This window comes from Corvus cornix, chromosome 2, assembly GCF_000738735.6.
Source record: "Corvus cornix cornix isolate S_Up_H32 chromosome 2, ASM73873v5, whole genome shotgun sequence".
In the NCBI taxonomy this organism is placed as follows: domain Eukaryota; kingdom Metazoa; phylum Chordata; class Aves; order Passeriformes; family Corvidae; genus Corvus; species Corvus cornix.
The window spans coordinates 79,467,888-79,495,119 of record NC_046333.1 but is presented as its reverse complement, the minus strand read 5'-3'; the positions used below and the strand labels follow the sequence as shown (position 1 = coordinate 79,495,119).

At 35.7% G+C, this 27,232-nt stretch overlaps 1 protein-coding gene across 1 annotated transcript in view; it reads right to left on the bottom strand.

Moving 5' to 3' along the window:
* Window positions 1–27,232, bottom strand: part of DNAH5 (dynein axonemal heavy chain 5) — a 114,113-nt gene that overhangs the window by 34,253 nt on the left and 52,628 nt on the right. The window contains exons 38-55 of the mRNA XM_010400197.4: window positions 26,753–26,947; window positions 25,952–26,086; window positions 25,102–25,209; window positions 24,219–24,372; window positions 22,437–22,583; window positions 19,886–20,127; window positions 16,200–16,376; window positions 15,590–15,794; window positions 14,957–15,099; window positions 14,098–14,232; window positions 12,449–12,571; window positions 11,231–11,444; window positions 10,382–10,605; window positions 8,207–8,402; window positions 5,154–5,326; window positions 2,467–2,597; window positions 1,448–1,601; window positions 510–777 (exon numbers count right to left, since the gene is read on the bottom strand). Of these exons, the coding sequence (XP_010398499.4) occupies window positions 510–777; window positions 1,448–1,601; window positions 2,467–2,597; window positions 5,154–5,326; window positions 8,207–8,402; window positions 10,382–10,605; window positions 11,231–11,444; window positions 12,449–12,571; window positions 14,098–14,232; window positions 14,957–15,099; window positions 15,590–15,794; window positions 16,200–16,376; window positions 19,886–20,127; window positions 22,437–22,583; window positions 24,219–24,372; window positions 25,102–25,209; window positions 25,952–26,086; window positions 26,753–26,947 (3,124 nt within the window). The remainder of the gene's footprint in view (window positions 1–509; window positions 778–1,447; window positions 1,602–2,466; window positions 2,598–5,153; window positions 5,327–8,206; window positions 8,403–10,381; window positions 10,606–11,230; window positions 11,445–12,448; window positions 12,572–14,097; window positions 14,233–14,956; window positions 15,100–15,589; window positions 15,795–16,199; window positions 16,377–19,885; window positions 20,128–22,436; window positions 22,584–24,218; window positions 24,373–25,101; window positions 25,210–25,951; window positions 26,087–26,752; window positions 26,948–27,232) is intronic.

The following is a 27,232-nucleotide window of genomic DNA, read 5'->3' as shown; positions in this document are numbered from 1 at the left end:
CATGTATTTGTTATCTTGGCTTTCACCCAGCTTCTGAAACCCCAGACTTCTTTACTCTTCACCATCAGGTTCTGAGCATTATTCTCAGTATTATTATTCTCAGTAAAAAATACAGGCAAGGATCCAGCATTCTTTCATCTTCAAAGTGTGTAACTGCTTTTTCACTCTGAACCTGCTACCTACCAGGGACTGGGTAATCACTGCATTCCTCTGTATGCCCTATCACACACACAGTAACAAATAATCTCTTTCTTTAGTAGCATCTTTGCCTTCTTTACTAATGCTTTAAGACATCTTCACAGGGTATTTTTCTTCAAACTGTGTTCAAAACCTTTCCTCTGTTAGAAATATTTCAACAGCTTAATACAGGCAAGCTTTAAAGAAGAAAATAGCTACATCAAATTTTAGAATCAAGTAAGTTTCTTCTGGCAAAATTCAACACAATTAAAACAGCTACATGATCACTGATCAGAAAATTATATCTCTGCAAAAATAAAACCTACATGTACCTGCCACCAGAGCATCCTTAGGCCACCGGCTGAACCAATCTATAGTGCATCCAGAAATGAGAGCAGGGAACTTCAGGGCCCTATTTCGGAATTTTGCACCTACTGGTGAAAAGCAAAGAACTATGTGAAGGTTCTGCCGGACTCTGGTCATGAAGTAGTCATACAGAGCCTCACTGGTTGGAGGTCTTCGTGGATGTTCCTTTTTGAAGGAGGGAATGAGGTCACTAATGATCTCATCTACTTCATCACGGGCAAATAAGTTTGACACCTTTGGGAAAAAGGAAGATTTTTCATGCTTTTTGAGGTGATCCAAAATAGAGTATATAGCACAGGGTTCTCTTAATACACAGCATTGCAGGAAGGAACATACATCTTGGACACTGCAGTTATTAGGACCCACCAACTCCTTTAAACAAGAACTTTTACTAAAGTGATTCTATTAAACAGACTGAAATCTAACTTGCTCTAAAAATTTAAACCCCACTCTCCAATGGCTTTGATTCCTTCTCTTTATATTCCAATAACTAGTAGCAATTACTCTGAAACATAACCCTGAAATAATAAATAAGTAAATAAAAGGAATAAAATCCATCCCATCCATTCCGGACATAAATTTACCGTTCAAAAACTAACCATACACTAATAGTTAATTTAGCAGAGAGCTTTTTAAAACATCTGTGATATTTCCCAAGTCTCAATTTTATTTTTTTAAAGCTATTCTCATGTCCCTTGAGATAGTTTGTCTCACTCTAACCTAGGATTTTGTAGATTTTGTAGACTGCCTCCATTTTTAATAATACTCTAATGATAAGGAGCACTTGAATTTTAGTTCTTGAAAGCGTACTCCTTGACTTACAATAGAATATTCAAATAATTTCTGTTATTTTACTTCAGAATTATAAATTTTATGAAGCGTCGATCATGAGGGGGCATCTTACCTCTCCTGATGACAAAACATTGTTCACATATTCCAAGAAAGACTCATCTTTGATCTCATTGTCTGTAAAAAGAAAACAGGTGCCTTTGCCTTGCAGTCCTGCTGTTCTGTATAAGAGTTTCAGATCTTCCATCAAGTTTAAACTGTTGTATGATCTTAAAAAAAAAAAAAAAGGGTTAGTTGAACAAATATTCATTCTGTTTTTAAAAATGTCTTTTTCCCAAAAGAGTAAAAAACCCAAGCAAATTTAAGTTAGTAACAATGTCTTGGAACTTAAGGCAAAAGGTGCTTATTCCAGATAGATCCTGGGATGAGACCCTCACCGAGGGACATTCCCACATGTGAATCTACAATTTCTTCTGCAGCCAACACACATCCAAAAGATTTAAAATAATTTTACTTTTCTAAAATTATATCTTATTTGAGTGCCAAAACTGACCTATCCTACAGACAGTTTGGGAGGCATTCATTCTAAGGCATTCAGAGAAGGATTTATAATTTTTTTTTTTTATCTTTTGTGAGTCGTTTCAAAAGAAACCACGTTGGGCTGAACAATATGAAATAAGGCAAAATATCCTTGGAAAAGATTGTCAAAATACTTGACATACACATAAGACCTACCAAATTAATGGGCAAGGATAAGGATTCAACCTCCTCATATGACAGCATTTCAAATATTACAAGATAAACTCATGAAGGCATTTTGGCTATATAACCACCTAAAAGTATTTTCAGTACAATTTAGTGCACTGTGTAAAGACTCAAAGATAACTTGACACTACCAGTATTCCTTCTCATTCTGTGAAACACACAAAATAATTTACTACTCCAAAGATGGTAAAAATTCACAATTACTGTAGAAAATCAAGCAAATCTAGTAAGTCTCAAAGGATTTTCATGTCTTTCCACTCTATATGATGATGATCAGACTATGTTAAGCAGAGAATGTAAGCCTGTTTTATTTATAGGAAGAGTTAAAACACAAGTTATTTATTTAGTTAAATTTCAGCTTATGCTCACCTTGTCAACATTATCTGGAATGTGTCATAGCCAGCTATGAAGGATGCCAGTCTTGTCAAGCTCTGCTTTCCTGAGCCACCAACTCCAACTAAGAGAGCATTTCCACGAGGAGTGCGAATCACACGAGAAATCTGTGTAATATACCAGTCATTTATTGCTACAATGTGTAAAAGTTACACATCCAAAAATTCTATGCTACTGCAATAATAAAGTTATATTAGAAATGAAGAACAAATGAAAATTTCAAGGTTTAATTAAGGCATTCTATATTACTATTAATATATTCTGTGGACATTTGTACTTTGCAGTATTTTCTGTTAACCTGTCAAATAGTATAGCAACCATTTGATTCCATCACTGTGTATGTTCAGTTATCAGTAAAATTACACCTCTCGCTTCCACAAAGTACAAGTGAATCTCAGCTGTGATTTATTAGTGATGTGCTATCACAGCATGACAGATTATCAAAATTGGGAAGGAAATAATAATTTCCCCAATGCCATGACCTCTGGATAACTTTAGTAAGACACATGTCACCAGGTCCTTTCACTGGGACCAGAGAGACAGGATGTCCCGGACATGTAAAATTCAGGACAAAGACTCTTCAGTATTCTCTGCAGCAGGTAATAATACTGCCTTTGTAATGAAACTTGTTAAGCTTCTCATTTACTTGACTGTAAAAATGCACAGTATCAGTATGAATATTTGATCACAGTGAAACATCTCCCAATTAGATCTATGTTTCTTTCCCACTTCATTATTTATCTTTTAAATCAAAAGGCAGCAGCTTACTACTGCTCCACATTTCCCTTCAATTCAGGACCGTGCAACAAATAGACCCTTTAGAATTCAGAGAAAAAAAAATTTCAGCATTAACTGTGACCTTCATACTTGTTCCACTGCCCACAGCCAAAAAACAATGCCATGAAACATTGGATGCAGGTAGAAGACATTACCTGATGCTGAGAAAACATGTCTTTAAGTACAGGAGACAAACTTGCTCCACAGCCTATCAGTTGCGAGTGGACAGACCCTCACAGTACTCAGAAGAGCCGACATTAATACCCAGAGCAGCACAGAGCCAATTCCCTCTCAAAGACATGATAATACCAGCCAGGTGGCTAGCAGCTGGTCTCCTCTGTATGAGCAATGATGCACGGTATTGGCTTCTGTTCTCTTTATTATCTTGAACATTTCTTTGATGACCCTGGAATTCCATCATGTCAAGAAGCAATCTGGAATACCTATTTATTTGCCTTTCCTCTAAATTACTTCTTTCCAAGCTATTAAAATAGTCATGCTAATTTCCTCTAATTTTAAACCTCTTTATTTTACACATTGAGTGCAATGTACTTTTTATTTTCCATAGGCTAATGTTTCATGAGAAAGATAAAATCTAGTATTTAACCAGAGAAAAAAATTTAATTTGCATGCCCTCCCTGGAATATCACTGATCACTTCAATAATGGTTGTTAGATCTTTTCCAGGCAGAGGCACACAAGCCATTAATTGGAAACTTCGTTCTCTGTTTAACATATCCCTCAGCTTTAACTCATTCAAGTCATATTATGTCAGCTCAGATTAGGCATTACCTCGACTGTGCCTATCTCACTTTCTCTTACAAGCTGTCTCAGGTCTACCGAGTTGTTGGTGTTTTCAGGAGTTTAGAATCCTAGAAGCACTACATACTCATTTCATCCAAGCAAAGACTAATAAAATATTTTAGGTATTTACCATCTAGATACCCAAAGAAGATATTCCTGATGACAAGTGGCTGTTCAGTGAAAAAAAATTTTCTTTTACTAGATCCTGAATTTCTATAGTTTTTTTATTAGGAATAAATGAGAAACTTGTTATGTATGATGACGATTTACAATTGTCCTAAAGAAATCCACAGCAGACCATCATCCATTTTGCAGAGAGAACCTTAGAAAGGGACTAATTTTGTGAAATTACAAGAATTCCCCCCAAAATTTTGAAAACTGCAGATGCAATGTGTTCGTCAACTACAATTAAATTTAAATGGTTTTGATATTTAATATATTATTTTGGGGGATAGTGCAATTCTATATTTAGTTCTTAATAACTTACTTTAAGAAAGACTGAAAACCTCAGAATTCAACTGAGACAACAGGGGTTCTAGTGTAAAAAAAAAAGGCTCTCCTTTGTATGAGGCCTATTCTGTGTGAACAATCATATCAAGCTGTGCTGTGCTAAAAGTTATGGTCAGTTCCAATCCATATTCAAAAGAACTTTAAAAGTAGTGAGCATAGTGTGGATCTACAAAAGAATTTTGGACTACATTAATTCCTGCTCTGCTGCCCATACTCCTTCAGAAGCAACCAATTATGTCTTAACCGGAATTTCATTTGACTCATTACAAAGACAGGAAGAGCTCCCAGAAGAATTAAGAAGAAGGAAGGTTGAAATACAGTTAGAATAGCTAGCACCATGATCCCACCGAACATAAAAGGTAGGTATAAAAGAATAGTTCCATCTGGTGCATTTTCTGAAAATTTTTTAATAGGTTTTAATACCTAGTCACAGAGTGACAGATCAAATATTTGCTAGCAATAAATTAGTTGCCTTCAGTTTTAGAATTAATTTACCTTGATTCATGCATACCTCTCCTCAAAAGAGGTGAGGGCAAGTGAACAGCAACAAATGGCAATCCAACAAGACTGTACCTTGACTAAATGAACCATAGCATCCTCAAAGAAAACCATGTCCATTCCAGTACCACGAACATTCTCATTGTATGTTTGTAAAAACTTATCTAAACGATTCCGTAGCTGATGAAATGAGGAGATTGGTTCATAGATTTTGGGAATATCTAAATTAACTTCCTCAGGTTTTTCATCTAGAACAAAAAGCAAGTAAGAAAACCTTAGCAGTTTGAGTAATTGACAAAGGTTCAATGAGGGGATAAGTGAAGATAACTAGAAGTTTCATCACCCAGAAACAGGTTTATTATACATAATATTATATATTAGATGTACATATGAGAGTGCTGAGTACACCCTACCTGCAAGAAATGGTAATTTCAGCAACTTAAGTTTTAAAACAAAATGAAAAAAAACCTAAATAGCCGCCTTTCTCTATATCTGAAACTTGAATGATGAAAAATGATACTTATTTAGGTCCCAGAAAAAAAATAGCACCAGAGAATGAAGGTAAATAAATACTGCAGTTAAAAATTGCAAATAATCTTTTCTGTAACACAGTCTAAATTGATTAAATAATTGCACTAGAAAAAAAAATACTCTTGAAATGAATAACTGCCACAACAAGAAAATATATACACTGTGAATTAGCATACATTTGTTTCATTAGGTGATCTGAAAGCCACAAGTCAACCACCAAAAAAGGAGGTAACAGTGCTGCTGCCTCATCTTTCCATTCATAAGCTTAACCATGCTTAAAGGTGGCATGCCTTCATTCATAAAAATTCTTACAACAAACAAAATCACGGAAAGGTTGACATCAGCAGGGATCTCTGAAGGTCATCTGATCCAACCCTCTGCTCAAGATGGGCCCCTAGAGCTGGCTCCCCAAGACCATGCTCAGGTGGCTTATGAATGTCTCTAAAGGCACAGACTCCACAACATCTCTGGACAATTGTACGAGCACTGTCACAGTGAAAAAAAGCATTTCCTGATGTTCTTCATTAGATTTTATCCAGTATATCAAGTCTTTCTCATTTTGGGGAGCCCAGACCTGGGCACAGCACTCCAGGTGTGTCCTTACCACTGCTGAAAAAAGGGAAAGGACCACCTATCTTGACCTGCTGGCTACATTTCTTCTAATGTAGCCCAGGATGTCACTCATTTTTTTTTCCTGCAAGGGCACACTGCTGGTTCATGCTCAGGTTGGTGTCAACCAGAACCTTGAGGTCCATTTCTGCAAAGTTGACTTGCAGATGGGTGACCACCAGTATATACTGGTGCATGGTACTTTTCCTCCCCAGGTCCAGTACTTTTCACTTCCTTTTGTTGAACCTTTTGTTCCTGTTAAGGTCCATCTGGGTGGCAGCACAACCTCTGCCATATCAACCACTCCTCCTAGATTTGTGTCATCTGTGAACTGTCTTGAGGGTGCACTCTGCCCCATCACCCAGACCAGTAAAGACAATGTTGAGGATGACTGGACCCTGTATTGACTCCTGGGATACACCACTAGTTAATGGTCTCCAATTAGACTTTGAGCCACTAATCCCCGCTGTCTGGGCTTGACCATTCAGCCAATTTCAATCCGTCTCACTTCTCATCCAGCCCATATTCCATCAATAAACAACTGACAAATTTCATTGGAACAGTGCCAGCAGGCAGACATAATAGGGTTTTTGGTTGGTGGTTTGGATTTCCTCAAAAATAATACTAGTACAATACCAGTACAATTTTGCTCTTATTTACATACGTTTAGCTCATTTAGTTACAGGATTTCATGATCTATATATGCTACAGGATGTATTTTTCCAGTTATCCTAGATCAATCAGTTTTGCTAAACCTCTTCTAACTTACTGAAGAAATATATAATTCAGAACATTATCTCTAATTGGTAGAATTAAAATCAATTAAATAAGTTATTCCAGTAAAATAAGTATTCCCTAATGCTTAGTAAAGTACTAGAAGCCAGTGTGAAGGGAAGGGACAGAAAGGTGGGGGAAAAACCCCAACCACAGTGTACTGTATTTAGAATAGTGTCTAACATTTTTCTTGTTTCAAATTTTTTCTGCATTTCCTTTCTGTTGCACCATTCCAAAACTCAAGCAGTTTCCAAGGAAAAAACAACAGAAAAACATAACAAAACTAAAACACAAAAATACCTCTGTAAAAGCATAGCTTAAGAAAATCACATTTTACCACAGAATCTAATCTCTCAAAATACAGGGATTATTAATTCTCTTTCAGCTGTCCTTTATATAGCATTTCCTGTATGCCTGAAGTCACCTTAATTTCAGAATTTTTAGCTCTGTATTGCTTCTTCGTATGAACACTCCTCTAGATTAAGACCTAATTAAATCAATTGACTTCTTATCTTAACATGTAAAAGCACTAGTTAAACAAAATGAATTTTCCAGGTGGAAATAAATTTCTTGCAATCTGAATAAGACATTTAAACAACTTAGAAGTTGATAAGGAGCTAATAAGAAATACTTCAAGGAGTTAAACTGCAGTGATATTTTTACAGTTTCGAACCATTGAAAAGAATTATATCATCTTAATTCTGTTCCTACAGTTTTATTATTAAAGTCCAAGGATAGTATAATTAAGTACAAAACCTAAGAAAGGGCAGACTTTTCCATTATTTAGAGAGACAGCTAACAAAATGTATTATTTTAAACTCTTGTTTAGTCTCAAGATTCACAATCACAAGTACTGAATAGCAATGTCAAGACCAGCTGATTAAAACCACCTTTGAATAGGTTGAGGGTCTTGAGATCACTAGCATCACTAACAATTCCTTTGAAGCTAAGATCTAAAAGTTGATGTTTGAGCTATTTCATCTCAAGTCATCATTTGTTTCTCTCAGGGACAAACATATTGTGATTTTGCAACCCAGAGACAAAAAGAGTACATCATACTAGTAAACATATTACTAATCTGAGCATAGGACTCTTTGAAATAGATGTCATGTTTTATATATTTAAAAGCTCAGAAATCCACGTCCTGCTGTTAAAATTCCACCATAATGGGAAACACTAAATGCCTTTATATGGACAAATAAAACAAAATTTACCAGTTCTTGCAGGTGCATCCCTTAAGAAGTCAACAAAGAATGCATCTGTTTCATGATTCAGCAAAACTTTTGTATCTTCAAATTCCTCCTCAATGAGTTTTGCCACAGCTGTGTGAAACCAATTAACATCTTCTGAGGTTGTGAAACGATCAGCAATAACACATTTACATTCATGCTTCCACAGCTTTATCAGCACCTACATACAAAAAAAAAAATTGCTTTTCACAGAATCACAGGAGAATGGGTCAGGTTGGAAGGGACCATAGTCACAAGGTTGTCTGGTCCAACCTCCCTGCTTGAGCAGAATCATCCTAGAGCACATTGCACAGAATTGCACCCAGATGGTTCTTGAATATCTCCAGTGAGGGAGACCCCACAACTTCTCTGGACAATCTGTTCCAGTGCTCCATCACCAGCCCAGTAAAGAAGTTCTTCCTCATGTTCAGGTGGAACTTCCTGTGAATCAGTTCCTGCCTCTTGTCCCATTGCTTGCCACCACCAAGCAGACCCTGGCTCTCTCCTTCTGACATTCTCCCTTCAGATACTTACAGACATTGGTGAGGTCTCCTCTCAGTCTTCTCATCTTGAGACTGAACAGGCCCAGCTCCCTCAGCCTCCGCTCTTAAAAGAGGTGCTTCAGTCCCTTAGCCACCTTTGTAGCTTTCTGACAGACAGGCTCCAGGAGCTGTGTGTCTTTCTTGTACTGAGAAACTCATTTGGCTTGCGAAGAAACTATACCAACTTAAAAGCTTTGCCTTTATTTCTTTATTTTGAAATCCCATTAACATTAGAAAAAAAATAATATTAGGGAGTTCTTCAGAAAAGATACCTTGAGCTTCTTATTCTGCCCAATAGCAATTTAAGATTATATTCAATTAACTATGGAAGAAGCCTCAGATTAATCTAGCATTCCAAGCTGAAGTGTACAAAGATTTCATTTCCCCAACCCTAAAACCATATCCGTACGAGTTAACACGTTTATGCATTGATAAACCAGTTTTCTAACTGGTCATTAAGTAGAAAATGGTGGAAATATAAGCATCATGGCACAAATAATGTCATGTCAAACACAGACGTCACTCCCAATTCTACTGCCAAAGTAGTTAGAATAATAAGGAAAAATGTTCAAGTGTTTATATTATTCCTTCTCCAAATTCAATATACCTTTAAAGTCCCTTTAAAGTTTGGTCATAGGATGAAAAAGGAAAACCTGTCAGGCTGTTAATACTAACAGCACTGGTTTTAATCTTATACTATTGCTATACAGTAATAGAAAAAAATTCCATGTACTCCTTGAGAATCTTTTGTTTCAGCCTACAGCACTTTGTACACATACTATGTCAAGTCTCAGAACTAATATGTAAATTTATATAATAGTATTTTGACCAGTTAGTTTTTACACTTCAAAAGACATTAATTGATTGTGTGTATACATACATATATAATTATCTAAGTGCTCAATATTTTTAGCTGTGGAAATGAAAATCCTTTCTGAAGTTTAAATTTTAGATGTAGTAGAATTCAGGAGCTTATTCAACAATCAGAGATGAACCTTGTACATGAAGTGAGTATATAACCCAAATAGTTAACAAATTTTCCATATTTACCATAAACATTGCTTTTCCAGCACCACATGTTTCAGAGTTTAAAACTCTAAATTAGTTTCCTTAAAACAATTAGAAGAGAAATTATGTTTACTGGAAGAAAGATGGATTATGGAAAAAAATATTACTAAACTTGTTACTTCTTCTTCCTTTTAAACCATAAGCCAGAAACCTTTTGTTAGACAGAAATTATGTAGTGACTGAAAGTGTCAAGACAGTAATGGAGAGGAGGAACTATTCAATTTTTTTATCAATATATGAGCATTTTCATTGGGTCAAAGTAAGTTAATTGCTTCTCACTTATTTTCTCACTTCTTTCAAATAAACTAGCATTTTTCAGTAATAGGAAAAGCAGATAGAAGAAAACTGTTGTGACAAAAGAAGTGGGGTTTGTTACTGTTTTGAAACAAAGTTGTCATTTCAGTTGGTACTATAAAAGCTGCACTAAAACACCTTTGCCTCAAAAACCACTAAAGTTGCATTTTTTTAAAGCAAACTCAAATGCCAAGATAGACTCTTCATCCTCTTTCCTGCGCTAATTATAACAAGGCCACTGATGTGCTGCCCTTACCTGTGGTTCATTGATTACTTCTGATGTACTGTTCAGCATTCCTTGCCAAATCCTTGAGAGGTCTCGAAGGTTGAAGACATAATGAAACTTGGCTGGTGTGGGCAACATTTTTAGCTTGGTGATCTGCCACAGTCTGCGTGTCAATGGAACCAATTTGGCTACTGTTTTCTTCACATCATCTGAAAATCCCCGCTCACTACAGTAGTGCCCTTCTCCAATTACACCTGTGGAAAAGAAGATTGCCAAATCAAAGACACATCAACACAACACCAAGAGCAACGATCATCTGAAGTTTCTGTTTCTTTTTTTTTTCAATCCCAAAACCTTTTCCAATTTGTTGAAATGGCTTTCCAGTCTTTATTCAAATGTTGATTCAGCCATTCTTAACACTATTCTGCCACCAGCTCAATGGTTATTTAACTTTTAATTAACTGCCCATTAAAATGTTCTTTTTTCTCCCAAAATAGCTTCCGCTGGCTTTGAATAGCTAACCTCCTGTCTGAAATCAGTATGATCCCATCCTTTGTGAAAGTCTAGTCTTTAGTCATTCATTTTTAGCAGCAGAGGCACCTGAGCAACTGTCCAGCATTGTCACTAAAATTATACCTTCATGTCATTCTTACTAAATCTGAGCATACCGAGAGTTTCAGACATGTGACTGGACCTGAAAAACTTACAGACTGATGGTGTTGCAGGTGGGGAGTGATTACTGAAGGAAAATGTGCTGGTAAACAAGTCAGAGGGGAGTTAAGCCTCAATTTCAACAATAATGTGTGTAAATAGAAGGATAAGGAAAAATCAACCACTATTTTCAAAAATGGGATGGATACAAAGGTAATTTCCCTTTACCAAAAATTTTGTCAATGGAAGAATTAGAAGGCAGAGTACAGTTGAACACCGAAAATTGTCTCTTCAGCCTCTGTGGAATGTCATTGCGACCTCCCCCAGGGTGGATCATGGCAGCCAAAAACTGAATGTCCACAATGTTGGTAAATTCACCAGGTTTTTCCAGGTTATACAGTCCTTTCTGTTCCATCAGTTGCCTAAGTATCTCATTAGTGACCTGTAAAATAACCAGGTTTTATATAACAGAATATTATACATACAACTGAATGAAATAAAAAACATACTTATATATTTGAAAGACCTAACAAAGAGTATAACATTATTTTGTCCCCTAACCCTCTGTTTATTTGCTGCAGGATAAAAATGCACTGATAGAAATAAGCACATTTGGTAATATCTATGGATAAAAATTGTGGGAGCAGAGGCATACTCTAGTTGAGAACTAATCATTCATACTACAATTTATTCTCACTTGTATGCTGCATGATTTCCATTAGTGTTGGAAAAACTTCTCCCTTTTAGCACAAAATTTCCAGTTTGTTCTAATCAAGCTCAAACTAATGCATCTTTGCATGTTTCAAATATTTAAAAAATATTTAAGTTTCCTATGTAATGGACACAAGCATGGTTTTCAAGCTGAAAACATAGAATTACTTCCATATGAAAGAGTGCAAGATCGTTTTCTTTAGCCATAAATGGATATGCTACATTTCTGTTTGACAAGCTGAAAACACTCCACAGAGTGTACATCCTACAGCTATACTTCTATAGAAATTCTAACATGAGTTTCCAAAGCAATATACTTCAGAACAACCTTGCACATAAAGATTACCTCCATTTTATCTAAAGCAGAGAACACACTTCTTACCTCTCAGGTTTCACAGTATTTTAATTATTGCCCATAATGTCAGTTTGCTATCACAGTTTATGTGCCAAAGAGAACTTATTTTTAATTATAAAATGAATGCTGTTAAAAAACATTATTAAAATTATACAGACGTGTTTTAAGGAGTACTTAAGCTGCTTCTTGCAGTCAGCATATTTATTCTCAATTAATTCCTGACAAAGTAATGTAGATGGGTTCTTTAAAAAAACTGTTTAAAATTAAAGTACTACATATCAAATTTACCCCCTTCTGAATGATTGAGAAGCCAATTTTACAGTATAGCGAGAAAAGAAAAAAAAACTTTTGTGTTCTTTTTTCTGCTTTTACAAACTAACCTGATCTCCCCATTCATTGATTATGGGCATGTTCACATCATCAATGAAGACTGTCATCTTTTTGCCTGCAGGTGGACCGTAAGTTGTGCCCATGCGCTTATCCACATAACTTTCTATTGTACGCTGTTAGAAAGCAATTAGCAGCATAGTTACAAAGAGCACTTCACTTCGTACATTATTCAATCACTTAAACATATTGATAGATCTGTTACATAGAATTTTACTAAGTGAGATTTAGGCAAGGCGTCTGCTGGAGGTAGTTGCACTAGTTCAACTAGAATGTCTGAAATCCCAAGCTACACAGCACTAGGCTGAGGCTGATGTCTACAGTAGAAAAACATGCCTAACAGTTTCATAAATCTGAATAAGTTTCAAACTTTTCTTTCATTTTATTCATTTATCAGCAAAACTGATGATTGCTAGCAATAAAGATTAAATTGAAGATGAAATTCTGGAAGACCTTTCCAGCAGGTATCAGTGTACTTCATAAAAGCATCCATTGATAATTGAACATACATAAATATACTTGATAATTTTGCCCAATAGTAGACTTACCACTACTGTTCTTCTCATCATCTCTCCATTTCTCTGTTCTTCTTAAGGTCCAGTTTTTATTTACTCTATACCAAGTGAAAGCTGACTTAACCATTCATAGTTTATCTTCAGTGTAAACCTAAATATCTGCATTCTTACAGTATGCCTAGGCTCCTGTCTTCTGACACAAGTGGTATCAGTTAGACCAAGATTTTAAGAAGTTAAAGTAATTTAAAAACATGTGTCGCAACAGAATGTTTTGATCTAGATTGTTAACAGAGAATTGACTTAGTCTAGCATATCTATTTCAGATGTCCTGATCATCAGACTGTCATCTATCGTCAATTTAATCTACATATATTTTATAAAAATACATTGCTTTTTGTTTATAGCCCAATAAATAGAAGGAAAGATCCTAGGAAATTTAGACCAAAATTACATTACAGTATATTATATAACATGTTAGTAGTTTCTGCTAGGCTATAGAGGCAGATGATAGGTGATTCATCAAGCTTATAGACAGCACTTACAGCCCAGTGCTTTGGCCTGGCATACCAGACTGCATTGAAAATATTTCCCAAATATATTGCCAGGAGGTTAAAGACACTTGAAATAATTCCAATTAGTTTGGTAGAAATTTGGACAGACAATACAGTTCAGAAGTTAAGCATTCATAATTTTTTGTAGAGCAGCTGCACTGCATGTGCTACTTTTTTAATAAGTAATTGAAATGACTGAAAGCTAAATTGCGGACAGCACACTTTTAATGACAGATTGTTGTGGGTAGCACTTATTTTACCCATAGTGTTTAGTGAAGTCTAACAGATCTTCCCAGTTATTGAGAACTGATATATTTGAGACAAAACATAACATATGATGAAGAAAATAATATGCATGGTATTGTAGAAGTTCAAGAATAGCTCAATAACTACTGAAAAAGTTGAAAGGAACAATTTATTTACAGAAGTCTTAAATCATGTGTTAGGACACTTGGATCATTTGAACAGGTGCTTTTTTATTGTTCAGAATCACTTCCAGAAGCATCCTCCTGGCAAATTATCAGAACATTTTCTGAATCCAGCCATCTTGTATGAGAAGATTAATCACTACTATACCTGGAAAATTAATGGGGTTGTTGCAGATGAAAAATTCAAACTCTTAGTCATGTGGCTTTCAGGGTTATATTTTGACATAAAACCTTTGACAATAACAGTCTTTGCAGTTCCTTGCTCACCAATTAGTAGGACAGCCTAGACAAAGACAGCATTGAAATAAAATGAAACACAAGAGCTGTGTGTCTTGGCAAAGGCTCAGCAATCCCATTTATCTTTTAAACAGAAAAGAAACTAGAAAAGTTATGTAAAGTGAATTCTTAACAAGAGACATGTAGAAGTAAAATAGTTAACGTCTCATAGATTTTTGCTGGCCTGTTAAAAATATTTGCAGTTAATGGTCATGACAATCAGCACAATCAAACTAACAAGAGAAGGAGTTAATTACTTGAAAAAGGGTTTAATCATCTAGAGACTCAGTATCTGTAAAATTTCAATTGTTTATGTGATACAGTTTTGGTGATGAATAGGGTTGCATAACCTAAAACTACATAAATTCTGTAACTGCCCCATGCAGGCAGAGTTCAATCAACAGAGTCTGATACGAGCCTCCTGACCTATGTGCTTCTCCCTCTCCCATCCATACATGAAAATACTGGTTCTGTTCTGACCTGATCTTAGCTGTAATTACAGTTATTTCCACTACAGAAAGAAGGAGTGAGGGGAAGACAAAAAAGTCTGGAAGCAGTGACTATTCAAGAGTTCAAGTATATTTGCATGAATGTGGCTTCTGGAAACACCATTTCATATCTAAAAAAAATTAAGTTCTTCCTTTTCAATAACATATTATTTCACTGCTAATCTAAAACTTCTATCCTGTGTACTGTTGGCACTGCTTTGATATGAAATACAGAAAAAGTACCTTGCCCTGTTTTGCTATGGTTTCAATAAGGAAATCCATTCTCACATTGTCAACATTAGGCACAAGAATTGAGCCATACTCTGGTGTACCACTACTGGGATATACATACTCTTCAATGTGTGTATTCCAGTGCATCCATGTACCTAATAAGAAAGAAATTAAGTTAATGTTTTAGAAATACAAGGCATCATTGCTTCCTTTATTGTCAATTGAGTTGACTCATCTGTCTGTGCTTCTGTCTCATGTACAGCAGTCCCTCTCTGTGTATTCAGACTAAAATTTATAGAATCATATAATCATAGTATCCCTCAAGTTGTATCTAAGAGGCTTACTCCTCCTTCCTACGTAAATTATGACAAAGACAAGGATTATCGGGTTTTGTTCACTTGACAATTCATCACCACAAAGTCCATGCAGCTTTTTGTAGCGATATATCCACATTCTGACTTCTCACTGGCAACAGTGAAAAAGTTGAACACATACCACCGGTAAAGTATAGCTGTAAAACAAAGCTTGCTAAGGGACACAAAAGAAGGTAAGCTACAAAATACTTCTGAAGTAATTCTCTAAAAAGAGCACAGTTTAAAAATACATTTTAAATTTTACCCCATATCACCCTGCTGAGTTACTAACCATCAGATGCCACATAATAATCAAACATAGTATCTTCACTGCCTTCTGGGATACAGGGAAGATCAAGCTTTACTGTTGCATGGTTTCGAAGCCAGTATTCCATTTTGCATCTGTCCTCCAGCTCTAGCAATGCTCCTACACTCCACATGAGAGAGAAGATGTACAGCCTTTCCAAGTACTTTGGAGTCAGTTCCCCACCTTGCTCCTGAAGGATTGAGTTAGGTTTTAATTTTCAGCAGCCTGAAAACTCCACTTGATAATCATTAGTTACATCAGGGTAGAAGTCTTCAGTCGTATTTAGAGATGTCTTCAATGATCAGACAGAGTCAATATAAACTGATAACAAATCATCCAAAAATAAAAACAGGAAAACTGCCAATGCATGCTCCATGTGCTTAATGTAAACCAGTACTTAACATCAAGTCCAAATGTGAGATTGTGAGAGAAGTTACGTCCCAGCTATTACTTTCTAAAGAAATAGAATATATTCCTTACTAACCTGCACATCCGTTGACATTTCAAGTCATCAAAGAATCCCTCTCAACAAAACTTTTTACTTAAAATTATCTCCAATACATTAAGTATAGGTAAAAACATTCACGCTACCTACCTTAGGCAGGATAAGGCCCTGAAGCATATTAATGCTCTGCATAATCACAAAGGCTTCCAACATCTCAATCTTGCAGTGCAGAGACTGAATGCTGAAGTGGTACAAGTCTGGGAATGTTGAAGAATACAGCTGACGTAGAATTTCAGCCTCTTGCAAGGAACATCTTTTCAAAAATCCCTGTTGCAAAGCACATCAAGAGAACAAATTGAGTTCCAAATGCAAGTCTCAGAAAGTTCAAGTATAGTAATTCAAAAGGTTCAGGAAGCATGCAGTGTTGATTTCTTGGGGGGAGAGTGGGAGTATGGGGATTGGGGTAATTAGCAGAAGGTCAAATTTTACCCAAGTATGCATAATTCCTACTAGATGTTAAAGATTAAGAGAACTGAAGAGAAAAAGCTGTGTTCAACAGTACAAAAATCGTTCTTTTCAAATATTTTTTAATCGCAACAGCTGTGAAAGGTATTCAAAAACTCTGCAAAGAAACTATATAATATGTATTGAACACAAATTTGATTTATTCTGCTCATTATGTCTAATATGGATAGAGGGAAACCCAAAAGATCTGGCAGATGTACAAAACAAGTCAGGCTATCGGGGGAGGTCTGCTGGTGAGTGTAGCTTTTTTATTGTGTATCTCAGTATCTGTAATGGTGGATAAACAAAACCTAAATAAAACTACCCATTTCTTAAGATCATGGAACAAGATTTATTCTTTGATGCCTTTAATTCAAAGTAATAACACGATTCTTGGAGTTACCTTGAAGTTTTCTCTCATCTGCATGGAAGAATACTTCTCATTTATGTCCCATAAATTTATTTCCTACATAAAAGACAATCACCAGCAAAAACACTTGCAGATTCTTCCCCAAACCTCAAAATAAAATTTGGAACAAACTGAAATAAAATAAATTTGCTTTAAACAGAGGAAGCTTTTCTTTTGTGAGAGTAGTTAAAAATGGAACTGGAGCTCCTGGAGTCTCTAGCTCAAAACTCAACAGGACACAGACCTCTGCAGCCCCCTCTAGGCTGACTTGACTAAGGTGGTATTCAACAACATTATCTCTAGAGGCCCCTTCCAAGCTCAACTGTATTGTGCTTCTACGATTTTTTCTACTACCATAATAATATTTTAAAATTCTTCTTTTACTTCCCAAAGTAAATAAACTTTGGGACTGATTACAAATAGGTATATATATGAAGAACCTTTCTAGAAATGCATAGGTAGAAGAGAAAGTGATAAAAATTAAAAGGCAGATGTACTTAAAACAGATATCCAAAATTCACTGATTGTTCAAAAAATATTAGGGGTAAGTAGAAAAGCTGATGACATGCTTTTGCTTCGGAGAAGGTTGATGAGTAATGGATCAAATACCTCTGATCACTTTGCAAAATCTGCTTAAGAAGCACATTACACAAGAACAGCAACAGGAAAAGTTTGAGAACTATTTCACTGAACTTGTAAGTTGCATATATCATAATAGTGCATCCCAGTAGGCAGCTATATTTAGTTGTTTGAAAATGGTAAGGATTGAAAATATAAATGTATACAACAACTTCCTGAGTTATCCATATTTTTCTTTAATTATTTTTTAAAGTTCTTCTGAAATATCAACAAATACTATGTTTCATTCAGCATCTGAGAATTAACAAGGTTAACATCTACCCTGACCTGTTGGAATATGTAGAATATTGAATTACAAAATAGATTTAAAGGGACGCATGATGACAAGCCGTCAATATATTTTATTTATGAAGTAAGACCAAACAAACAAACAAACAAAAAAAATCCTATTGGATCAAGTTATAAATAACTATAGGCTGAAATTTTAGAGCCAATTTTTTCAAGGGGGAAAGGAAAGGAAGTTGGAAAGGTTACTTCATTGTGAAATTAACATAATTTGGTTTATGTTATCCAAAATTGAAAAAAAAAAAAAGGTTTTTCTTTATATACTGCTGCTATCACCAAAATATACTAAAATCATAAGGTTATGGATTAAGAAAAACTAGTTTCATACAACACTTGAACACAAATAAATTTAGCCTGCATCTCACTTTAAAGTGAGAAAGTAAATCATGAGTGATAATGCAAAATAAAATGGTTTTTTTTCTGCTGACTTTGCAGCTGAATCTTTAGCACAATTTAAATATCCAAGAAGTGGTTGTCCGCAAACTAAGCAATGCAAGGAGGCAGAGCTGTGAGAGCCTAACATCAGTAGGCCCTATGCAGTGTTGTAAGCACAGAAAGGAAAAACACAAGTGGAATCTCAGGGGTGCCACTGTCCTAGATGAATAATTTACACTTACACTTTCCCAAGTATCCATATTTGTTTAAAAAAAATTTTAAGAGTAAAACTTGGCAGTAACATACATAAGGCACTTGTGTTGACTGCATGTATTTGCATTGATAAAACTGAAGTTTTACCAGCCAATTTTTTTAGGAAAGTTGTTAAGCACTTTTTTCATAATAAGAATACAAATATTTTGGACTTGGCAAAGGAACTTATCAAATGAATTAGCAATGATTCTCGAGTGTTGCAGAGGCCTGTGACTGAACAGACAGTTCCATGTGATTTAATATCATTCTAAAAAGAAAGAGCTTTAAACACTGCTAGAAAAACATCGTATCAGCCCTCTGCAGCAACCCTTAGTTCTTCACAAGCAGCAAACCTCCAACTTTGCAACAAGTAAACAGGACATGGGTGCTTCCAACACAGGCCTGAAGAAAAAAAATCAGAAACCAACTTTTTTTTTTTAACTGCTATTGTCTCTATTGTTTTCTTAAAATGGAAGAACACTGGACTTAAGTGCTGAAAGCTTTGTTGAAATATATTATTGTGGAGCATTAGGTAGATTCTTGGTAACTCTCATACTTCATCTTTACCAAGATTTTTGCTACATGAAAAAAAAATAGTATGCTCAAGTCTCCGAATTTGTCACTCACTATATTGTTACAAGCATTCTGTCAAGATTAGGATATATTTTTACTGGATCTTGGAAGATGAAAGATGACATAGAAAAAAAAGACTCTATAAATCACTGATATTTCAATATGTTATATGCTGGTTTTTGACTCCAAAACACACCTAAAATATGTTCTGTTTTTCTGAATTATTCATTCCATGCCAGAGAGACAGTAACTACTGCCTGGATCTTCAGATACTTCGCTTCTAGGAGTGTTAACAGACAACCAAGTAACAACATCAATTTAAAAATTATGTGCTTTGATGCTGCATTGACTTTATTTCTGGTTCTAAATCCCAACTGCAATAAATTTTAAGAAATATCAAGAGGATTTATATTTTCTTGAGGTTTCAAATTCCCCAAATCAACTTGTTTACTCTTTTTTCCTCCTTGGTCTGAAGCTGTACTATGGACTGCCAGGTAGTTAGTATTTTAACAACCGACCTTCAATTGCATAAAATACTTTTAATTACAAATTTATCCCAAAGCAAAATAGCTGTGTTTTTAAAAGTGTAGTATGTTACCTATGTTCCTTAAAAAATTATTCACTCTTGTATAAACTACCAGAAACATTGCTATTTTAAGTACTGACCTAGAAGTTATACAGAAAAAAAGGTATTTCATAGTAAAAGGCGCAAAAATAGATCCTAAAGAAACACCAGTGAAGAGCTGAATGAGTAACCAGTAAAACTTTCAATACAGACACAAACACTTAGCTCTTGTACCTCAAGAATAGGACTCCAGCTGAGAACTGATGAACTCATGAACACCATCCCATTTCTTGAAACTGTTGCTGGAGAAGCATTATCAATATTATGAGGCTCAAAGACTATTTTGCAATTTGGCACCATAGGTATCCGATCACCGTTTGCTAGTGTTAGAGTTCTGTTGTCATCCAGGACAGAATTAAGGTTCTCAATCCAAATAGCATCAACTGGACCATCAAGAACTATCCAGATGTGGTCACCTATAATCCAACATAACAGATAAAAAGGCCTATGGATGAAGTGCTAGCTTTTTTCAAGGACCAGTTTCTTATGTCTGCAAACAAATTTTTACCTAATTCTGAGTTTAGGCACAAAGCTATGATCTCAGCTTTTAATACAATTACCACTTCCATCACTCAGTTTCAATTGGGTACTTCATTTTATCCCCTATTGATAATAATTATCCATTCTTCAGTATATAAATTGCCATCAGCATAAGTCACGTTTTTAATACTCTGAAAGTTTCATGAATCCAGTCTTCAAGACACTAATAAATTAGGTTTATTTCAAGTTACATAAAACAACATAAAGAAGATAACAACTATAGATATATTCAAATTCAAACACCATTTATTTCAAACGAGTTTTATGAATGTAGAGAAGTTAAATGAACACTTGAAAAATCCCTCTTTCAAATACTATGCATTCTTCTCATTTGTTCTGCTCCCAAACTTGATCCAGTTTCCTTTCAAGTTTTTCCATCACTTTCCATTTGGTAACAGAAATGTATTTTAAAGCCTGCCTCCCTCTTTCCTGGCTCTGTTCTGCTTGCCTCACTTTCGTACTGAGCAACAGATCCTGGCTGGAAAGAGATCTCATCTCTGCTTCTGGCTGCCCACCCCTTAGGGAGCAGACAGTCCCCCTGTGCATTGCTAGACAGCTCTTTAGTCAGAGATGGTCCATCTGCCTTCAGAATCAGTCCTTATTGTGAAGGCCTAGGTGGCTTGGAGCATTGCTATCATTGAACCAAAGAGATATGAAACAGATTATAAACTTTTTATATGTAGAGGGTTTTTATAGCTACAGTTCAGGCATCTCAAGCATGAGGTGGTCTGGAGTCTGACTCATAAAGAGATATTACAGAACCCTTACAGAGTAAATCTGAGGAAGCCATGTGAATGTGCTAATATATAATTCATCTTGAGGGAAAAGATTAAAAAATCAATAGTTAATGTTATGCTACATTCTCAAGGGTGCTACATTTCTAGATTTGAAACAAGCCTACCAAAACTAAATTGAAAAGTATTTTCTATTTTGAAAGTGTCTGTATTTTTGAAGAGTATGAATTTTAGCATGAAAGTAGTGCAATACGTGTTAGCATTTCATTTTTTCTTTTAAGACATAATGATAAGATCGCATATCAATTTTCAGACAAAAAAGAGAATCCATCTCTCATCAAACTATCAAGGCTACTCTTTTAGTTAATATAGCAGTCTAAGAATATATTTCAGCATAATTTTAGGCAGAATTTGGTTGCCTAAATAGAATTATCTGGTGCCATTTGAGAAGGATTATGCACACTGTATGTGCAAGGCTAGCTGGTATGACAAAACTGATGAGATTTATTTCCTTTTAATAAGGCTACTGGAGGACAGGTAGAAATCCTGACAGTACCCAAATTTTTCATAGGATAGCAGTACTGGGGGAACTGACTTTTACCTTCTACTTTTCTTCCACACCAGGGCCTAATATTCAAAAGAGAGAATTCAGTAAATGCAGTGAAATAGCGTTTGTTACACTACACAGTTTGAACACAAAGCATTTAGAATAGAGACTGTAAAAGGGACAGAAGTTCTTCCAGCAATTTCCCAATGCTTCCATGTAAAAAAAAAAAAAAAAATTCCTGCTAGTGTGCTTTATAAAGATGTCCTGAAGCTTGGGGTTTTTTCTTGTATTGCTTTGAATGGAAGTCATTTTCATTATACCTGTATTGGGTGTGGCTGATCTGGAGTTCATTTCCCCACAGCAGCTCTCACAGTGCTGTGCTCTGCATTGGTGGCTGGAAAGGTGTTGATAACACACCAGTGCTTTGGCTACTTCTGAGCAGCTCTGGCACAGCATCGGTGCTGTCTCTTAAAACTCCCCACATCAAGGGGCTGGGGGTGAGGAAGATCCTGGGAGGGGACACAACCAGGCCAGCTGATCCAAATTGACCAAAGGGGTATTCCATACCTTATGACATCAACTCAGATATAAAAGCTAAGGAGGAGGCAGGTGCAGCACTTGTTATTTACAGTGTTTGCCTTCTGGAGCAACTGCTATGTGTGCTGAAGCCCTGCTTCCCAGGACGTGGCTGGACATTGTTTGCTGATCGGAAGTAGAGAACAAACCTTTCTTTTCTCTTTGCTTGTGCTCACACAAACTTTTGCTTTTACTTTAGTAAACAGCCTTGTCTCAACGTGTGAGTTGTTTTCTGTTTATTTTCTCTCCCCTGTTCAGCTGGGAAAAGAAGTGGTAGTGAAACTTGGTGGGCACCTGGAGTCCAGCCAACTTCAACCCAGCACAATACCTTTCTTGGCTCTTAACGTTTTTCTCCAGAGCGCTGAAAATATTCCATCTGTCCAATCATTTGTTGCCACATCAAGGTGTCCAAACATTTGTGGAGCAGTTATAGCTTTAGGATTCATTCTCATTTCACGATGTGGCTGTCCACAATCTGTGAAGGCAGATCACAATTAGTTTTGCATTTCTTTTCAGCTATAAGAGAACTTTGTCAAATTCAAAGTCATTACACCCAAATGTATGCTTTAATATGCATTCACAATTATAAGAACCTGCGTATATACTTGAAAAACTTCTCTTGCTATACAAAATTCATTAGTTGGAGACATCATAAAAAGTAGAATGAAGTTCTGGAACTTTCGAAAGTAAAATTCACATTTCATGGCTTCATTTGGAACAGAAGAGCAGCAAGATGACATTTATTCAAGGTTTAGTTTAATATTTTGAAGACTTATAAAAAATAGAGCTTTAAGATCTTTGATTTGGATGCACATTTTTAAAACCCAATGACTAAATACCAGACAGATGATTGATTGGAGGTTAGGGTTTTTTGCCCTTCTGTGTGCTTGCATACATCTTAGAATAGGTAAAGTATATGATATTGGCATATTCCTGTGAATTCTCTTAGACAGATAAATTCTATCTAGCCATACCATGATCATATAACCTTTATTTCTATCTCATTAGCAACAGCTTAAAAACTGCTGTGCCAGACATCTTTAGAAAACCCAATATTAAAACTTAACCAGGAGCCAGTAGCAAGATGTTGAAAGAAAGAGCTGAAAAAATTATTTAAAAATATATTCATTGTAATCATATTTCACTAACATGTAATAGAAGCCTGACAGATCGTGTAGTTTAACATTTCATGAGGTTGTGTGAGAAGATCAGCTTTGTAAAAAGTATTGAGGTGGCTTTGTCTTGGTAGTAGTTCACATCTCGGTACTACAAAAAAGGATAGGAAAACACTGCAATGCAACTTTGTTCTTCCTTTTTTTCCTAAAGGGAACATTCATTTCCACTGCAATGTAGAGCTTACAGTGTTTCTTAAGCACAGCACAGTGCTGCATGTATGAGAGGCTTGCTGAACTATTTTTTACAGAAATTATCCATTTCTGGAAAATCATATAAGCAGCCTGTGAAATGGGGTAACACAACCTTACCTCAAATGAGATGTTTTTCTCCCCAGGATATGACCTTTTATTTTAATAAGATCAAACAGATATTCGTCAACTAATGTTTTTGTTTAGAAATACAGATGACAAAAAAACTACACACAGTCTTCAAGCCTCCAGCCAGGACACAAAATTAACACCCTTGAAGGCTTAATCACTGCCTAAACCAGGAATTTATGGTTATAAAACAAGTTATTTTATATTGCAAAGACCCTGTCTTGTGCATTGTGTTCAAAAATACCAAAGTACTTATGATTCGCAAAAGGTTTCAGCACTACCTCAGCAAAACCCAGGGGATGCTTTAATCACTTGTCTGAGCTGCCTGCCTAGACTGTATTCCTCTTTCTTAATGCTTCCAGAATAAGAACTTCTGATAAAAGTATGATAATATGGAAAAAAGGACATGAAGTATATGGCTTTGAATGTCAGACATTTTTATTTTTAAGCTTTTAAAAGATTCTACTAGAATAATTAGTATCTCAACACAAAAACTCACTCTTCCAGTAATATATTCTCACAGCGAAGCAATTGAGGTTTTCTGAGAAGAAACAATGGGGTTTAAAGTTTACAGTGTAACACTTCAGTAACAGTTTACAATATAAGTACTAGCATACCTGTCATTGCTTTCATTAAGGTGTGAATGCAAGTAGTTTTTCCTGCACCACTAGGTCCTAGTGTCATCAATCCATGCCTTACTCTCTGGGTTTCAAAAAGCTGGATAACTTTCAGTTTCCAAGGAGGATGACAAATAAGTCCAGATTCCTCCACCTAAGAAACAGTGACAGAAAACCAAATTACTATTTTTTTAGAGTGCAAAATATATTTTGATGCCCTTAGGTAGATAGATATACATATATACAAATATAGATTGATAGATTGATATAGATATACCTTCAACAGATTGTTACACTCTTTGTAAAGGCTTTTTGTATAAAAAAAAAACCAACCCTGTTGGAATAAGAAGATATATTTGGTATTCAAATATGTATTCAGAAAATAAGGTAAACCAGCCTCTATATACATTATAATCTATCTATTAGATAGATCAATAATACATCTATTTTTTTATATATACACACAAGATATTCTTAAATTTGCCCTATTGAAATGTTACAAACATCTAATGGGAAATTAAATGGAAGAAATCTCTTTGTAGGTAAATCTTTTCTCAAGTTCATATTCCAGTTGTTAAGACTTTAGACAAATATTAAATCCTGGGTCACATGAGGCAAGTTCGTATACACGCATTTTTTCAAACTGGACCCCGGTAACCAGGATTCAAGAAAACCACAGGACACTATAATCCCAATTCTGTGACCTCCTGACGAATGAGCTTAATAATAATATGTTAGTGGTAAAGATTTATGGAAAAGCTTACTCTTCCACTAAACAGTAAAATATAGTATTGCCAGCTGGATAGACTCCACAACAATAATTTTCTTAGATGTCACATCATGATAGTTATGCCACAGCACCACGGATCACAAGAAACATCACCTGTTTATCAATGGCTGCTTCAAGTTCAGGATAGCCGGCTTTATCAAGCTGAATATCTGGAAACAGATCTTCAATTAGACTCAGAAATAAGGGTTCATCTTCATCAATCTAGTGAAAATCAGGGGAAACAAAAATCCACACAGATTAAAACCTGTTCTATTTATTTTATCATCTTTAAAAAGAACAATCCCTAGGTCCTGAAGACCTAAATAAATGCTTGAGAACATAAGGAACCATCTACAGTAATCCTCTAGGTGTTAAACACTAGAAGGACACAGCAGAAAGAGATCATGTGGTGCTTCTATTAGTCAAAATAAACCACTAACATGAAGACTGATTTTCTTATAGTAGATTTTAGCAATAACATTTAGAAAATTGTCTGGTTTATTTGGTGTAAAAAAAAAAACTAGGTAAGTATCACAGCAACAGAAGAGGTTTGTTAGCTCTTTAGATAGGTGAGATGGTACTCATTACTATGAATAATAGATTCTTTCAAAAGAGTGACTAAATACTTCAGGACAAAGTTTCTAAAGAAGTTGCTGCATAGGTATCTATTTTGTCACTTATTTCCAAAGGTAGCAGGGAAAATATGGAAGAAAATTCTGAACAATTCAAGGTTCAACCCGGGTAGGAAGCCAAGCAACAGACAGCCGCTCGCTCACTCCTTCCTCAGGGGGAGGGGAGTCCACAGGGTACTATGAGAAATTTATCTCTATCCCAGCCAAAATGTTCCACTCAGAGAATGAAACATTTCCAAGCTAGCTTCAGTGTAAAGGTCACATACAATCTTCTAGTGATCACGTAGCTCCAAAGTGCAGTTTAAATTATTCATCAGGCCCTCAGAACTTACTAGTTTAGACAGGTTCATATCTCTCAGCACACGCATGACAATGGTAGATTCAGTATCTGTGGGATTTGCTCTTTTTGCTGCTCCCAGTGTACGCAGCACAGATAATATATTCCGCAAGCCAAAATCATAATGCACCTAGAAGATAGGTAAAGAAAATGTTCCCTAATTTAACAGGGATTAAACAACTCTTGTTTACTATTTAAGATATGGGCGGATATGTGGGAGAAGTGACACATGCTTCAATCCCTCCAAACATCCATCAACTATTCTTTGGCTGTATGACTATGGGTGACTTCACTCTCCCAGTCTGCTACCATCTATTAAAATCTAAGGTGTGACAGAAAAAAAATGTAATCATAAGTCATTGAATCAAGACAGGGCTCCCAAGGACTATTGAGAAATACTTTATCAGTATTATTTTGAATTCTCTGTGGCCCTTGGACACTGAGAAACATCTATACAAGCACAGGCAGCACAAACCAAATGCCTCTCAATACACTCTGTAAGACCAACAAAGGCTATATATAAAGCCTTTATTTGTCTCAGCCATCACCATTCATTAAAGCTAAATCTTAATAATAAGCAGTGTTCTGAATGAAAGCCCATTCTTGCACCGACAGCCTGCAGCAGGAGTTAATCTCCCAGGACAGCAGAGGGGTGCATTACTAAACTACAAGTGTCACTTAGCTTACTTAGTGAATGTGAACACGAACCTCTCCATTTTCCTCACATGAATATTTTGTGACTTCATATATAGTTTTCCCCTAAAATAATCAGGTTCCATCATATGAATATAATCACCTGCTTTGACAGTTGTTCTTCACACAGCTTATACAGTGTAAAGAATTTCCTTGCCAACACAACATTAGCAATGAAACCACAACTAGCCAATTTAACGCGAATTATGATTTGACGATCAGGAACCATCATAGCCACTGAACGGAAATTGATCTTCAAGTTTTCAGGAAGTTCTTGCCGTCCAGCATATCCCGGATTCTGGAGAGGAAAAACAGGTACTGAAGTTGAGTGCACTTTGCACAAACAGAATAATCAGCAAAGGAATATGCCATTTTGGTAGATAAAAATGATTCATTGGCTTTAAATCACATGTCAAAATGAATTGCCATACAGACTTGCCACCATATCTCTACAGAATTTTAGTCTCTTTTACGTCCGTGAGATAAGAAAAATGTTCTACCTAAGCATTTCAAATCTGAGTTTGTCTTACAGGTCCTATTTTTACTGGCCACTTCTACCTATATCTCTATGACAATTTTTTTG